This window comes from Tursiops truncatus, chromosome 14 (assembly GCF_011762595.2).
Source record: "Tursiops truncatus isolate mTurTru1 chromosome 14, mTurTru1.mat.Y, whole genome shotgun sequence".
Classification (NCBI taxonomy): domain Eukaryota; kingdom Metazoa; phylum Chordata; class Mammalia; order Artiodactyla; family Delphinidae; genus Tursiops; species Tursiops truncatus.
In genome coordinates, this window is record NC_047047.1 from 30171473 (window position 1) to 30188830 (window position 17358).

A 17358-nucleotide genomic window follows, 5' to 3' on the forward strand; every position below is an offset into this window, starting at 1 on the left:
AACTGGGCTGTGAAACATCTGCATCATGGTTTCATCAGCTTGTAAGCCGTGGTGATGGGACCTGCCTGGCTTTCTGGGCCAGTAAGTGTGCCCAGAGGCTCATTAACATCAGGTTCCTCCGGTAAATACGATATTAGCACTCGGTGGAAACGTGCATGCAAAGAAATCTGTGAAGTGAAAGGTGGGGGCTGAATTCTGTATGCATGTTACGCAATTTCTTTCTTTTTTTTTTTTTTTTTTTGCGGTACGCGGGCCTGTCACTGTTGGGGCCTCTCCCGTTGCGGAGCACAGGCTCCGGACGCGCAGGCTCAGCGGCCATGGCTCACGGGCCCAGCCGCTCCGCGGCATGTGGGATCTTCCCGGACTGGGGCACGATCCTGCATCCCCTGCATCGGAAGGCGGACTCTCAACCACTGCGCCACCAGGGAAGCCTATGCAATTTCTTAGTGGTTTTGAACGGAGAATGGTAGTGTGACTGCGTGTCGGGGGTGGGTTTTACGTGTGCAGGATGTGTGCACAGTGTGTGTGGGGGGTGCGTTTCTGTGGACATGTATGTGTGTGTGAGGTGGGGTAAGGAGGGCGTTTGTCTCTGTGTGTGTGTGTGTGTGTGTGTGTGTGTGTGTGTTTGTGTGTGTGTGTGTGTGTGTGAAGAGAAGTCCCAACAGATTGGATGGAGACAAAACCAGCTACATAATTTACAGGGCCTGGTGCAAAATGAGTGTTCGGCCTCTTGTTCCGAACTATTGGGAATTTCAAGACAGCAACAGCAGAGCCTCCGAACGAGCTCGGGCCTTGCTGAGTGCAGAGCACCCGTGACTCCCCAGATCGAATGCCCATGAAGCGGTCCCGGTTAAGCACCTTCTGTGTCCCCTCAGCCTTCTTTTGCTGCCTGGAACAATCCTTAAATCCCCGTCTGCTCACTCCCCATCCAGCTCCCAGGGTGACCTTGATCTTGGGAGTGTGAGGCACCCACCAGAGCCCGCGTGCCCAGCAAGGGCTGGTGGTGCCCTTCTTTCCCTCCTGGTGTTGCAGTCTGGGCCTCACGGGGGGCCCCAGACTCCATAAAGTGTCTCCAGGCTCTTTGCTCAAAATGATCTCCTGAGAACGTGCGGTTGCCCTCCCAGGCCCCCCTTGCACCCCCTGCACCCTGGGGCCCTGCCCACCACCCTGGGGACTTGAGGGCTCAGGCTCCTCCCCGGGCCCCCAGTGTGGCCCCAGCAGTTGTCAGGAAGCAGACACAGGGACGAGAAGGAGGCACGCAGTTTTTGGGGTGCCCCAGTGCCCACCAAGCGCGTCAGCTGGCAAGCCACCTTGCCTCTTACTTCCCTCGGTCACATGCCAGCCTCTTCACTCCTTCCCACTTCCAGGGGACCAGGTGTTCGGGGTGACGAATACCGGGGAGCCACAGAGCCACTAGGTCAGTTCCCTGGGCCACAGAACAACACCCATCCCAGGGACTGGGAGTCTGTCGACAAACGTCCACTTGCAGAAGGGGCTTCCTGGTCTTGTGGGTGCAGGGCCATTCCTCTGGGTGCAGGTTTTGCATTATGCAATCTTCTCAGAGACCCACCTGCCCTTGACACCTTCCCACTGACTCCACTTCCCCCTCCTCTGGGCTCCTGGAATGGCATGATGGCCCCACCTCAGCCAGGCAGCTGTGACGAGAGGTGTTGACCCAGCTGCCTCTGTGCTGGTTCACTGTGTCACGTGGAAGAGACTGACACAGCCGCAGGGACTAAGGGTCTTTCGGCATGGTCAGGGACCCTGGGACCGTCCATAGGCAGGACTGGAGCCCGGGGCCTCTGGAATTCAGCCAGGCACTGGGTGATCGGTGGTACAGGCGGCTCGTGAGAAACAGGCTCTGGGCAAGGAAAAACAGCCCAGAGCCACGGGTGTGCAGCTGCTTCTCGCTCCTCTCCTGTGTTCATCTCTCCTGTTTGGTGATGGTACTCAGCCAGGCCTGGAGCCCAGCAGAGAGCACCTGCTGGCCCCAGAGTAAGTTTCTACGGGGCCTGGAGACAGACGTGCACGCACATGAGACGGACTTGTGAACGGACCAGCACAGCCAACGCACGGCTCAACGGGGAGCAGGTACACCAGTGAGGGCCGGAGTAGAGGGCTCCATGGAGGGGCGACATCCGAACGGGGTCATACATGTGGGCCCCCCAACAGCTCCGGTCACCCTGCGCAGGCCCGAGTCAGGCTCCAGCCCTAGGACTCCCAGATCTGCCTTCTGGGCATCCATGGGGTGGCCCGGGGTGGCCCTCCACCCTCCCGCACCCTCCCCCTGCAAGAGGTCCCACAGCCAACCTCCTCCATCCAAAGCCTTCCAGACTCTCACCACTGGCTTTGCCAACATGGTGGACGTTTCCCCCTCTTGGAACACAAAGGAGTGGAATTCCCTGGCTGCTCTTTCCACGAATGACTGGGTGAGGGAATGGACTACAGCACCTGGGGAAGGGGCTCTTGGAAGGTTCCCGGAAGGTGAGAGAGGAGGAGCCCATGGTGGGGCCCACCGAGAGCTAGAGCAGGAGCCCGACTCCGGATTCTGGACCCCACTCCCATAAGTGCAAGATACGCACCAGCCCACTGCAAGGCCCTAATGTGGGTGTGCGGGCCAAGGCTTAGCCCGCAAACACGCTGACTCTGAATTAGGTGTGATCAACGAGGGAAAGTTACTCTAACAATTGTGTTCATGGAAAATGTGTGTGTCCCCTCATTTGAAAATCGATTTATTTCTGGACACTCTTGATTCTGGGACTCTCTTCCACCTCCCTCTCCAGAGAATCTTACGGGATTCTCTACTTGGTTCAGAACGCACGAGAAACACCTAGCCCTCGCCACACGGAGCAGAAGCGCGATAAATGTAAGCTCCTTTCCCTTAACCACTCAGAGGGGTCACTCGAGGTTGATGCAAAGGGGCTTCTCCAGTCTAGAAGCTGATGGGCCTCTGGTCCCTGCCACCCCCTTCCTTCTCCAGCTGATGACAAACACCTGGATATCGTAACATCCCCTGTTGTCCTCATCTGTTATTCTGGGACATAGGCTGGGGAGGGTACCTGAGTAGGGCCCCTCTGACCCAGGCTGGCCTTCCTTGCAATGTGGCTGGCAGGTACCCGTCCCGATGACGAATGCAGGAGGGTGAGGTACTGATCCTGCTAGATGGACAGGATGCTGGCAGGAGGGTAGGAGGAGCAGGGCGGAGCTTCCAGAACAAAGGCAAATGGGGAGCCCTGGGGGCTCAGGCTAGGCATCAAAAAGGCTCTGCAGAGTGAGCAGGCTACAGCAGCTCTCCGTCTCTGCACCCAGCAGTCGGTCAGACAGTCCTCACCTGTTCCCTTCTGCCTGCCCATGGCGAATACCGAGCAACACTTTGCTTAGAGAGGCCTCGTGTCCAGCGTGATTGCACCGACGCTGCTCTGTGGCTTTCTCTGCCTGGTGTGGGTTGCTGCTGCAGTTCCAGAGGAAAGCAGAGGGATGGCCGGGAGTGCAGCCAGGAGCTGGGAGGGCCACCGGGAGCATGCCTTTGTCCTGGAGCCTTTTGATGGAGCCAATGTGGCCCCGCACCTCTGGCTGAACCGCTTTGAGGTCATCAGTGACCTCAGCCATTGGGACCACGCCACCAAGCTGAGGTTCCTGAAAGAGTCCCTCAGGGGAGACGCCCTGGAGGCCTACAGTGGACTCAGTCCTGAGGACCAGGGGGAATACGGGGCTGTGAAAGAGGCCCTCCTGAAGACCACCGGGGGACCCGGGGCGGCCCACAGCTACCAGCCCAAGGAGATCCTCTTTGCCAACAGCATGGGTAAGGGCTACTACCTCAAGGGGAACATTGGCGACGTGCCCGTGAGTTTCCTGGTGGACTCTGGGGCCCAGGTCTCCGTGGTCCACCCGCGCTTGTGGAAGGAAGTCACCGGTGGCGACCTGGATACCCTGCGACCCTTTGAGAATGTGGTGAAAGTGGCCAACGGGGCTGAAATGAAGATCCTGGGTGTCTGGGATACAGTGATATCCCTGGGCACGCTGAAGCTGAAGGCGGCTTTCCTAGTGGCCAACGCAAGTGCCGAAGACGCCATCATTGGGACCGACCTGCTGCAGGACCACAACGCCGTCCTGGACTTCGAGCATCGCACGTGCACACTGCAAGGGAAGAAGTTCCGCCTTCTGCCTGTAGGAGGGTCCCTGGAAGACGAGTTCGACCTGGAGTTCATAGAGGAGGAGCTCTACTCAGAAGAGGGGCGGCAGCAGCTCCCCTATTGAGAAGCCCCCTTTGCCTCACCCCCCAGATACTGGCGGGAGGACCCACCACGGTGGAGGGGATGGGCACATATCCTCAGGGGTCACTCGGCTTGGCCAGCCCTCTTACACCCACCCTTGCCTTCCTGCTCCTCCTTTGCAGGGCCCTTAATCTGCCCCTGATGAGGGAGGCTTCCATGGGAAAAGGAACAGGTGAGGGAGAGCAGGCTGGCTTTCTTGGGGGCAGTGGCGGGTCCTCGTGGCTGTCAAGCTGCTGCTGGTGGCAAAGACTCGGAGGCTAGAAGAAGGTTCCAAGAAGGCTAGAAATGATTATCTTTGGGAGAGGACTGGGGGACGCCTTCAGGTTCCCTGAGATGTGGCTCAGTCACCTTTGGGCCCAGGTAGCCTGTCTCGGCTGGGCTGGGTCCTGGCTGCAGGGTCCTTACAAGCAAGACCCAGCCCTCATGGTGTGGGTCACAGCTGCCCTGGGGTTCTTCACTGTTGGGTCTTCCCACCTGCACAATGTGTGTTTCTTTCTGTGATTTGCTTCGAAACCCATTGAGCCTTGTGCCAATAATTCATTACTTCAAAAACCAATAAAGGTTGACTCATGGGAAAACCATGTCATGTGCTTATTGGGGATGAATGGAATGGATGTGAGAGGGTGGGGAAAATACGCAGTGAACGGAGAACAGAAGGAAGGTTCAAGTATTTACGGAGGGTCTCGCTTGGCGATAGAAGAGAATACATATACAGTGACGATATATCTTGGATTTTCCAAGACACCCTCAATTTCAAATATCTTGACTTATTCCCACCATAATTCTTGTCATTTCTAATCTAATCGTGATTCCTCTAATCATTACAAACTACAATATTTTAGTATCCAAACTGACTCTTATAGCCAAGAGTGACCCTAAAGTTGTGGTCTTGATCGGGGGTTGGAAAATTATGGTTATTGTAAACAACTGAGAAAGTATCTGCCTGCGAAATAGGTTCTTACAGCCGCCTGGGATCCAGGACTTGGAGGCAGAAAGCAAGGCTGGGGGCCAGGTGTTAACCTGCATGGGGCACCCAAGGGCATCTGGAGGGTAGAGGGGGCCGGGCGGTGGGAGGACATTCTAGATCCAGAAAATGGGGTCATCCTTCTTAAGGGCCTACCTCGTATTTACTTCCAAGTTCCTGGCCCTCTCTCTAGAACTCAGCAAGGCTGGGAATCTGAAGACTCCCTGGTCCAAAGGGAGACGAAGTGTGCAAAGCTTCAAGACCTTTTGATGGGAGGCAGGAAGGGCATCTTCCCTTCATGAGGATGGAATGAGCTTCTCCTGGGAGTTTCCACCTGGACATCCCTGAGGGAGAGAGAAACAGCCTGAGTGGGAACCAGAGGTGGGGACGAGCCTTCTAAGAAGCCTCTGGGGACTTGACCTTGAACCTATCTGAGCCGAGAGTGGCTGCTTGTTCCTCAGATTCCAGCTATGATTCTCCTGGGAACTGAGGCAACTGCTCAGCCTCTAACCCCTTTGATTACTGAAGCCCCTTCCCTGGGCAGCCCAACATCTTAACTGGAATTAGCTCCATCAGTCCCAGGGCACGTGGGGCCACAGGCAGTCCTGGATCTGGAAAAAGTCTTTCCCCAGGAACGCGAGGACTGGAGAAGGGGCAGCCCAGCCAGAGGCCTTGGCTTGCAGGGGAGAAGGAGAAATGGAGAAGGGGGTGGTCTCGTGGCATCCAGGTCCCCCATCCCCCTTCTCAAATTTGGTTTTCAACCCCCTAACAAATGTAGCTTCTCTCCTAGGCCAAACCCTCCCCCCAGGGGACAATGTAGGTGGCATCTCCCTGTGACCTGGCTAGGTCCTTCAGATCCTAGCCTCCTGCTGGGCTGAAGGAGGGAGGGGAAAGAGTGGGTGGGAGGTGGACAGGGGAATGGGGAATTGGGTGCCAGGCCAGAGTTTCAGGGCAACACCCAAGTGGTCCCCTCCCTGCAATTCCCCACGCAGACAGGGTGCCGAGCCCTGTCCTGGGTGAACAGGAACAGGGTGACCTGTGTCCCAGCCACAGAGACCCTCCCTGCCCTGCTATGAGTGAGGAGAGCGCCTGATCACCGGGCTCTCAGCCAGCTCTCTCTCCTGGAGGAAAGTGAGCGCCTGGGGTGAGCCCAGCCAGACTGACACATCATGGCACGGGCCCCCGGGGAAGAAGGTACTAAGTGGTGGTTCTTACCTGGAGACCTGCTGCGTGTGTGTGTCGGGGGCCGGTTCCCAACGCAATTGTGTGCAGGGAACCTGAGGTGCAGGATGGGGACACTGCTCTCCTGGGAGCAGGGTGTCAAGGGGGAGGGGGAGGCTGGCAAGCAACCAGGTAAAGTGGGTTTTGGCCACAAGTCACAGAGGGCTTGACCCCTGGGTGGGGAGTTCGCACCTGACTTGCACACAAGTGTCTGAACAGGGAAGGAGCATAGGAAGATTCACCTGGCTTCTGGGTAGAGGACAGAGTAAGGCAGCAGCAAAGAAGGCAGCTTGGAAGCCAGGGCAGTGTTCAGACTGAGGGTCTGAACTTGAGATGACAGATAGGAGGAGACAGATGCTGGCAAGGTCATCAAGGTCTAATCCTGCTGCCCGTTAGAATCATCTGGGAAGATCAATTAACGATGCCTCTTCTGGTGGTCCTGAAGTGCAGCCAGGCTCCAGAACACCTGGTCTTAATCCCAGCTGTATCCACCCCCTTGTGACCCAAAGTGTGATCCCTGGACCAGCAGAAAGGCAGCGACAGCATCACCTGGGAGCTTGTCAGAAATTCAGGATCTCACTCCCACCCAGACACACAGCAGGGCCTGTACTGAGCAAAATCTCCAGGTGATTCTTATGCACACAAATGTTTGAAAATCCCTGGCCTAGAACATTCTGATACCTCTAGTTAAGGGGCAACTCATGGCCCCCACCAGACACACTCTTTAGTAATGACCACCTTACACTAAATGCCTACTAATTCCACCAACTGTGCTAGGTAGTTCTTCATGCTTTTATCCAGCAAACATTTATTTTATTTTTGAGCTTTTGTTTCGCTGTAACCCCAGACTTACTGAAGAGCTGCAAGAGTAGCACAAAGAATTTCCATATATGGTTCACCTGCTTTCTCCAAATATTAACATTTTACCAATTAACTTTATCATTCTCTCTCACATTCTCCGTATCTAGATGTGTATGAACTGTTTGAAAATTGCAAATATGATATACATGTACCTCTAAATACTTTAGTGTTTATTTCCCAATAAACAAGGCATTCTCTTATATAACCACAACACAAGGATCAAAATCAGGAAATTAACATTGACATAATATTGCTATTATCTAATCTACAGACTTTATTACGTTTTCCCAATTGTATCAATAATGACCTTTATAGTGAAAGAAGACAATTGTTTTCTGATCCAGGATCCCATTCAGTCACGTAGCATTTAGTGGTCATGTCTCTTTAGCAACCTCTAATCTGAACAAGTCCTCAGTCTGTCTGTGTCTTTCATAACCTTGACATTTATGAAGAGGCCTGGTCAGTTATTTTGTAGAATGAGAATCTACATTTGGATGACTCTGATATTTTCTCAGGATTAGATTCAGGTTAAGCGTTTTGGGCAGGAATACCTAAAAGTGATATTGTGTCCTTCTCAGTGGATCATATCAGGAGGCATGGGATACCTATTTGTTCCATTACTGGTGACGTTAACTTTAATTAGTTGGTCAAAGTGGTGTCTGCCAGGTTTCCCCCTGTAAACTGCATGTATTTTCCCTGTATAATTTTTTTATTAATTAATTTATTTATTTATTTTTGGCTGTGTTGGGTCTTCGTTGCCAAGCACTGGCTTTCTCTAGCTGTGGCGAGCAGGGGCTGCTCTTTCCTGCGGTACACGGGCTTCTCACTGCGGTGGCTTCTCTTGTTGTGGAGCTCAGGATCTAGGCGTGTGGGTGTCAGTAGTTGTGGTGCGCAGGCTTCAGTAGTTGTGGCGCACGGGCTTCAGTATTTGTGGCATGTGGGCTCAGTAGCTGTGGTTTGCGGGCTCTAGAGCGCAGGCTCGGTAGTTGTGGCGCACAGGCTTAGTTGCTCCGCGGCATGTGAGACCTTCCTGGACCAGGGCTCGAACCCATGTCCCCTGCATTGGCAGGCGCATTCTTAACCAGTGCGCCACCAGGGAAGTCCCCTTCCCTGTGTAATTAATGAGTGTCTTCTGGGTTGATGCTCTGAGACTATATAAGTAGCCTTTCTCATCAGTCACCCGCTAGATCTGTTGATGATCCTTGCCTGCCCATGGTGATCTTCTAATTCTACCCTTCTACATTTGTTAGCTGGCACTCAACTCTAAAGAAGAGTTTTCCCTTCCTGTTTGTTTATTATTTATTTATGTAATTGTAGGCTCACAGACGCTTGTTTTATTCAGTGAGTTATACTCTGTTACTACCACTATTTATTTTGATGCTCAAGTTGTTTTAAATTTGGCCTTGGGGAACCCTTCAAACTGGTTTCTGTCTTCTTGGCACATGTCCCCACCATCATCTGAACGCTTCTTTATTTTCTGTCACAAGATGTTCTAGGTTCATCTTGTACCTTCCCTGTACCACCCCTGAAATCGGCCGTTTCTCCAAGGAGCCCTGGTTCCTTTTGGTGGAGTCTGGTATTTAGAAACCAGGATCTGGGGGTTGGGTGTGCTTATTACTACTAGGGTGTCACTCCTCCTAGATCCTCTCAGTGGTCAGAAAAAAATATAGTACATCTACGTATGTTTCTGTGTCTATCTCTCTGTATATATACTCTCTATATATATTTAAAATATGAGTTCATACTGAACCTCCAATTCCAATGCAGCGTCACAGGGTTTATTCTAATCTTCCCCCTTTCCATATTTGCAGCTTCTTTCTCTAATGAGAAACCTGACTCCAGGTTACTTATTTGCTCTACCCTAAATACCCATAAAGTAGTTTCAGCATTGCTAACCCGTAGCCTATGAAAAACAAACACAGAAGCAACCAGTTATTAATCACCTACTCAGTGCCAGGTGTGGCTGGGCCTTGGCAGCAAATAAACTTCATAAACGATGAAATCAGACTGCAGTTATCATAAGGAGAGCTAAGGCTCCCAGGTATGCTTAGGTGCCAGTCTACGGCTATTACTTTACCTTGAGGACACAGTGTGTCCATCAGGAGGGCAGCTGAGGGAGTGGCCAGCCTCAACATCCCCAGACAGGTGACCTGGCCTGCCCACCTGGTCCTCAGCCCCCCGAGGAGACGCTGAGGCAGCTGTCAGGGCTGATGCCGCCACATGTTCCAGTCCCGTCGGTCACTGTCCTGGCCAGAGTCCACTGTTGCCAAGCAACCCTGCATAATGAACGTGGCTTCCATGGCTGGGCCACAGAGGGGGAACCCTGGTCCGGCCACTCTAGCCACCCACTCCGCCCAGCTGTTGTTTCTCACTGTGGGCTCATAAATCGGTTCTCAAGTTCTGACTGCTCAGATTCTGTGGGCCAGCCTCCCCCAAGCCTGGATGGGGGTGAATTCTCCACCTGTCGCCTGTGGGACTCGCCTGGGGCTGGCCTTGCCCTGCCCCTTCTCTCTGAGCTCCCGTTAGAGCGTCTTCCAGTCCTGGGAAGTGTGTGAAGTGAGCCCTGCCCTCTAGGGATTTACAGTCTGAAGAGGGAGACCGCCAGGCAAAGGAACCCCGGATCTTAGAGTGGCCCGGTGTCGCGTCCCCTCCTCACTCCCATCTGTGCAGGGGCAGAGGGAGGGTCACGTGGTGGGGCTGAGGGCCAGGAAGCGTTCCACAGAGGAGGTCTTTAAGCTGAGTCTCAAAAGACAAGTGGTTGCTTTCCAAGACGATGCCGGGCAGAGGGAGAAATGTGAGGGGCGAGAGGGAGGCAAGCCGGGCTGGTGCCGGCTAACGGGGTGACTGGGGCAGCGGAGACAGAGGGCCAGGTGGGAGGGGCCTGCACGGCCTTTGAGGAAACTCCAGAAGGCCAGGGATAGCCAACGCCGGATTTCTTCACCTCTAAGAGGCAATCAGTTCAAAAGTGCATTATAAATTTTTTTTTTTTTTTTTTTTTTTTTTTTGTGGTACGCGGGCCTCTCACTGCTGTGGCCCCTCCCGTTGCGGAGCACAGGCTCCAGACGCGCAGGCTCAGCGGCCATGGCTCACGGGCCTAGCCGCTCCGCGGCATGTGGGATCTTCCCGGACCGGGGAACGAACCTGTGTCCCCTGCATCGGCAGGCGGACTCTCAACCACTGCGCCACCAGGGAAGCCCGCATTATAAATTTAATACGTTTTGGAGAAAGAAAAAAATCAACCCTGTTAGCATTAATGTATGCACCCACGGTATATCCTGATTTAAAAAGCAGTAAAATGTGTTTGTGGCGGATGGGAGGGGGGTGGCTGTGGGTCCTTAAGTAGAGAAAACACGTGACTTCATCTCAAGCACCAACTCAGACCCATGCAGCTGTCTGATGGGAGGTGCTGCACAGTATCCTGGGACTGTGTTCAGACACGGCCAGAAAGGTGCCGTGATCGATTAGTGCTGTCTGTCCCGGGAGCTAGTGTGGAGAATAAGCCCCTGCCTCCTCTGCTGTGTGCAATCAGGGGCTCTTCAACCTTAGGTAATGGGAAGGCAGGGAAGTGACACGGTGACATCTGTATTTGTAACACACCTGAGCCTCTCCACAAACTCAGAGATGTGTGAGAAATGTCATTAAAAAAATTTTTTTTTCCAAAATTAAAGCTAATTATGTCTAACTCTGAGCCCCCATTCAGCCAGGCTCTTAAGACAGTCACTCTCAGTCATTTTGGGGGCATTTCCTGCTCTGGATTGGGGAAAGGTCCCAGGATCTTATGTGGCACTGAAGCATGGAGGGGAGGGAGGCTGCAAGTCACAGATACCCGTGTCTCCGTCCACAGGATCCCTCTAGGCCACGTGACTGTGCTGCTGTCTGTGCCATGCACAGTCGTACAAGGGGTCTGGGGTCCCGCCTTCCTAGGGACACCAGGCAGCCCCTCCCTGTGATGTCTTATCACTTCTCAGGATGAGGCTGCTGAGTGGTGTGTGGGTGTCTCTTCTCTCCAGGACTGACTACTGTCTGTCCCCTGTCCAGTTAGATCTGTCCTCTTCATCTCCTCTCACTCACCCTGAGGCCACCCCACACCTCCCGTCCTGGGCACTCCAACGAACATATCATCATCGTGGGTTTGGGCAGGTACAGAATACAGGAGGGGGAAGTATCTTCCGTCTTACAGGCAGCACTGACTCTTGGCCCAGTGATGTAAGAGAGCCCTGAAAGCCCTGGCTACTTGACTGAGATGGAAGAATCAGGAGCGAACCACACCTTGGTATTTTCCTGTTCCACAGCCCACAGATAGGGCTCAGGGAATACGACAGGGTCAAGGGAGGTCGTCTGGTGGGGATTTTGTGCTGCTCGGGTGCTGGCTGACGAGGCTACGCAGGCTCAGTAGGGAAGGGGGCCGATTCCCAAGGTAACAAGGAGGAGGAACCAACAGGACTTGGGGACCTCAGTTATGGGGTGTGAGAGAGGGACAAGTCTAAGGCAGCAGCTCTCAGCTGGAGGCAGTTTTGCCCCCAGGGCACATTTGGCAATGTCTGAAGACCTGTTTGGCTGTTACTGCTTTGGGGGGTGTTGGGGGCGGGTGGGGAGGTTGCTAATGGCAACCTCCAGGGATGCTGTAAAGCGTCCTGCAGTGCACATGACACCCCCCACCCCACTCCCAACACAGAATTCCTCAGCCCCAGATGTCAGCAGTGCCGAGACTGAGAGAGTGCGCCTGATGTGACTCATAGGTACTGATGTGGCCACTTCTTTCTAAATTTCAGGAAACCCCTGCAGTGTAGGTTTTATCCCCATTTAACCGATGGGGAAGTTGAAATTGGGAAAAGTTAGTCTGCCCAGCGTTGCTGTAATGGTAAGTGATTGAATGGTAAGTGATTACAGCATTGCTGTAACGGTAAGTCAGGCAGGTTGAAGCCTGCCTGACTTTAGAATGTTCAATTCAGTCCACCGGAGCGGTTTGGACAAACAAAGATTTGGCTAAAATGAATTTAGGTTGTTTGCATTTATTATAAATAGAGCAAGGCAAGACATAGTGGGTGAAAATGAATTTGAACAGCTGAAATGACCAACAAAGAGGTTAACTGAATAAGTGTATTTGCAAAACTCATGAACATGTTAGCTGTGGTTGGAAACATTCATTGTTTTTATCACATTTTTTTATGAAAAAAAATTCACAAAAATCATCAAACAAGTAGAGGAGAAATATTGGCTGAAAATAAATTAGGAGGGGAAAAAACCCCCTAAAAACCTTACCAAAGTTCCACGACCATTTTTTTATTGTTGCTTCTTATTGCTTGATGATTTTTTCATTGTTTAAATTCCTTTTAGTGTTTTCTTCTTCTTTCTTTTACAAAAGCAGTAGTGCTCATTATAGGAAAACCAGAAAATTAGGTCAATCCAAAAAAATATAAAGAAACATCATGAAGAACCTTGCACCCACTCACCCTCCCTAGGTCAAATGTGGCATATTTTTCTAGATCTTTCTCTATAGACATTCATATGGATGTATTTTCCTTCATTCTTTCTCTTTCACTCTCTTTTCCTTTTCAAAAAGGAAATCCTCGTTTTTCCTTTGTAGCAAAAATAGGATTATGCGGTAATTTCTGTTTTGTAAATTCCCATACTTTATGTGGCCAATTCCCTATTTTTGCAGATTCAGATTATTTCCAACATTTTGCTGTTACAAACTGCACAATAGAGTAATGAGAAGGAACGTACTGCGACCACACAACACACAAACCTCGCAGCCATACTGTTGAGTGAAAGAAGCCAGACACAGACATGTACGCTGTGATTCCATTTATAAAATATTGTAAAACCAACAGGTAAAACTAAATTACAGTGGGTACAGATGTCTCCTCAGGAGGCAAAATTATAAAGACAAGAAAGAATGTGATTAGGGCAGAAGCAGGGTTGGCCTGTCCCTTTGGGCTATGAGAGTTCTGTGTCAGGAAGGGCATTTAGGGGCGCCTGGGGGCTGGCAGCGTCCTGGCTCTTGCCTGGGTGGTGTTTATAATAATTTACTATGCAGTACATTTATGTTTTATGTACTTTTATCTGTATGAGTGACATTTCACAATAAATTTTTTTTTCATTTTGATATGTTGGATTTTATTACCTTTTAAAATTGTACAAATAGTGCATGTGCATGAGTTGAAAAAACACAAGGGAAATGTAGGGAGTTAAAAAAGAAAGACAAAAGAAATCCGAGACATGGAACAAAACAATTCCATTCTGCAAGTCAAAATAAAAAGATATTTTGCATACTAAAAAAGTGTTATTCCAATATATTAAGAAGTCCTTTGATCAGGAACACAGCACAAGACTTTCTGCAACTACTCAATGACAGGTCAGACTCAGTCTCACTGAATACAGGATGGATCATGACATCTTACCAGCCACAGGCAGGTGACTAAATGTATGTGGAGATGGTACCATGTCTGTGAGGTATTACAATCAATAAATTTTTTATTAGCCGTTCAGTAATGTCAGCAGTGGATGTCACCATTTCAGCCTTCAATAGGGAGACCCCCAGTTCCAGTCCTTTTTTCCCTCTGGTGACTTTCAGTGAAGGTTTTTCACGTTTAACAGAAGTCTTACTCATAGTTCTAAAAGTGGTTTTCCACTGTCCTGCTTTTCTTCAGTTTCATTTTCAGATCCTGCTTCGGATCCAGGAGGAGAATAAAACTGACCATCAGAAAGACCACCAGGTATCAGTGCCGCCCTCTCCGAGGCATCCTGAGCTATCAGGAGTGTTTTCTTCTGCCTCTTGAGGTAACACCTTGAAATCCAGGAACCACGTCTCGATCCAGGCAAAGATGAAGGAAATGATGGGCAGCACGTAGCCGAAAGCCCCTTGACAGAAAAGCTTTGAGAGGATCGCTTTTGCTTTTGCTAGTGAAAGGGCACTGGTCACTGCTGTCATCAACGCTATGGCCCACCAATGGTGCAGTCTGCACGTGGCATATGCAAGTGTTAACACTTTAAATTTAAAAACTGCCAAAAGAAATATATCGAAATAAGAAGAGAAGTAGTCCTACCGCACCACCTCTTTCTCTAACGTGTTCTCAATACCTCCATTCACATTTAACTCTATTATCCACAGTAACGTTACAAATAAGAGGTCAAAGGGGACAAACAAACAGAAAGTCCTCCTGACGTCAGATATGCCTTTCTTTTCCTTTCCTTCATAGGACTCAATCCTGGCCATGAGTTGCGTGGGGTTGATGGAATGGACGTCGCGCAGGGAAGCGTGCGAGCTCTGACTCCCCATGAGAGCGTTCTCCATGTCTTCTGGCAGGGGGTTCATCCTGCAGGAGGGTTAAAGGAGCCTCTCTCCAGCTCCACCAGTCCTAGAGAGAAGAGATCTCACCAGGTGGTTCCGGGCCGGCTGCCCGAGGCTGCACAACAAATTTTTTTAAATGAACAGAATGAAAAGAAATAGCTAAAATATTAACTAGAAATTTAAAGCAGAGAGTAAAACTCTTCTGAAATTTAAGCAAAATACTTGAAAAGGCACGAAAGAATGCACTCCACTTGCGTGCTACATCAAAATTCCAATGTTTGAAACGTAAGGTGGAGTATATTTTTTTAGACCAAATCGTCCTTCGGGCTGAATTGTTTTCCTCTCACCTTGTTCGCAACCAAATTGTTTTCTTTCAGATTTCTTTTGTTTTTGACCACGTCATCTGGATTATTCTAAAGCTCAGGCATTTTCCGGGACCCTCATTATGCTGCCTTCATACAACTCTGATGGTGATGAAGCCCTTCCTGTGTAGTAGAAACCTCACTCCCTGTGTCCCACCATCTGTCCTTGGGGCACGTGACACTGGAGACTATGGTCTGCCTCAGCTCTGAGCCAGAAGTTTGTCTCTTATTCATTCACTCACTCACCCATCCGTCCATCCATCCGTGCTTCTATCCATCCAACCATAAATGTGGGTCACTGAGCGCCCACTGCATGCCAGACACTGGCCTCTGTGCTGGGGTAGAGCCGTAGTGGAGAGTTCAGCCTCTGCTCTGACACAGATGCATTTGAATACCAAACGGACAAAAAGATGATTTGTCCTGTGCTGATGAAGAGAAATGAAGCAGGGTGAGGGGGATAGTGGATTGAATTGATGGGGGATGTGCAATATTATGCTGAGGGGGTCAGGGAGGCCTCGTGGATGAGGTGATGTTTGCGCAGAGACCTGAGTGAAGGGAGGTGGCCGGGATGGCATTCCAGGCAGGAGTAGCGAGTGCAGAGGCCCAGCCCACAGGCCAGGGCGGGCGGAGCAGAGTGAGTGAGGGGTAGGGTGCTAGGACCTGAGCTCGGGCAGGGTGGCCAGGGCCAGATAAGGTGGGGACCCACCACTGACGAGACATAGACGGGCTGCTGAACTTGATGGAGATCAAGGAGGGTTTGGGCCAGTGAGGAATGCTGAGACCTGATGTCTGTTTTAAAGGGGTCATGGATGGGGGTTTGGGGAGAGCCTGGGGTGGGGTGAGGGCAGCAGAGCCAGGGAGGAAACTTTGCTGGGCCCAGTGCTGTCTGGGGCCCTGAGCCCCCATCCCGGGGCCCCTCCTTGCTCTGCTTTGCCCTACGGACCTCTTCATATAACCTAGGGCCTCTGCTTTGTGGTGGCCCCTTCACTCTGGAGACTTGGCGTCGAACCTGCCTGCCGACAGCCCCTCTGTGACAGGTGCATTCATGGCCGAGTACTGGAGTCTGTCCTCTCTCTTAAAATGCGTCTGTCCAAGATGCCCCTCACTTCAGCCTGTCAAGAACATTTGGATCCTGATTCTGTCAGGTGGTCTGGGTGTCATCCCAGATGTGGAGAACATGCCAGCCACACCTGACTCCAAGTTCCCGGGGTCCTGGTGAATGGGTCAGGGCTGAGGACAGTGTTCCATTCACACCGCCTGTCGCTGTCTTGCTGGTCGACCCATGTCCACTCATTTAACCTTGGCGTGGCCACGAGTGATTTGTTAATAAAATACTGAAATTTGCAGGTGATCTACTTTTTAAAAATATGCACTAGAGCAGATTCCACGCTAGTCCTGTAAGAACGTTATTCTCATTTACTTTCAATCCAAGGAACTTTCTTGAGTTGGGAAGAAAGGGCGGTGTTCCTTCTGCTTCTGACAGGTGACTCAGACCCACGTCGACTCTGCCGCTGCCTCTGTGGAAACCCCCAGAGGAGCCCCAGTTCCTCTAGACAAGGTGCGGGTTACCTTCTGCCCTGAGGCAGCTCCCTTCTATACTTTGGCAAGTTTATTTCCGCTACTTAGAGGAAAACACACTCACCTTCCCTCTCCTCACTCTTGACCCTCATAACCTCACCCTTGCTTAGTCAACCTCACTTCTCCCTGCTTGCAAAAGAAAAGACTGGAACGTTTTTCATTATACACAGGCAGTGCTCTTTTTTTTTTTTTTTTTTTTTTGCGGTATGCGGGCCTCTCACTGTTGTGGCCTGTCCCGTTGCGGAGCACAGGCTCCGGACGCGCAGGCTCAGCGGCCATGGCTCACGGGCCCAGCCGCTCCGCGGCATGTGGGATCTTCCCGGACCGGGGCACGAACCCGTGTCCCCTGCATCGGCAGGCGGACTCTCAACCACTGCGCCACCAGGGAAGCCCATCCTGCACTCTTTTGATGAGTTCCTTGAAGATGTAGGCATTTTAGCAAGGCCCTCTCTCAGAGCCACCCCTGCACTGCCTGCTTTCTCTTTGAGAGCTACCCTGCAGGGCTGAGGGGCTTAGGGCTAGCTTTGCCCTTCTGAGGAGCAGCAAGGCGAGGGACCACCTGGAAAACGGCCCCTCCTCCACCCTGTCACCTTCAGTCCCTGAGTCATCCTTTCTCTGCTCCTCCTTTCAGTTTAACCACTTCCTGCCCACAATGTGTTGTCTAAATAGCACAGTCAGAATGACATACTTGAACACTTCCCTACCCTCTCATGTAATTTTCCCTTCCAGGCTGATTTCTTTCTGAAGTCAGAATTTTGTTTCCTAAAAATCTAAGTTACGTTCCCAGCACTCCTCCAGCTTCTC

At 51.4% G+C, this 17358-nt stretch overlaps 1 protein-coding gene and 1 pseudogene across 1 annotated transcript; one reads left to right on the plus strand and one right to left on the minus strand.

The window, feature by feature from the left end:
- Positions 1 to 265: 265 nt before the first annotated feature.
- On the plus strand, positions 266 to 4843 carry ASPRV1 (aspartic peptidase retroviral like 1). Its single transcript, XM_033838437.2, has one exon. It carries the CDS (start codon positions 3478 to 3480, stop codon positions 4255 to 4257), a length of 780 nt encoding a protein of 259 aa, XP_033694328.1. The 5' UTR covers positions 266 to 3477; the 3' UTR covers positions 4258 to 4843.
- An 8569-nt stretch (positions 4844 to 13412) lies between these two features.
- LOC101320744 (STARD3 N-terminal-like protein pseudogene) lies at positions 13413 to 14821 on the minus strand (annotated as a pseudogene).
- Positions 14822 to 17358: the final 2537 nt, after the last annotated feature.

Excerpts from the sequence above, each read along its gene's own strand:
- ASPRV1 (XM_033838437.2), top strand. The coding sequence starts at position 3,478 with ATGGCCGGGAGTGCAGCCAGGAGCTGGGAGGGCCACCGGGAGCATGCC.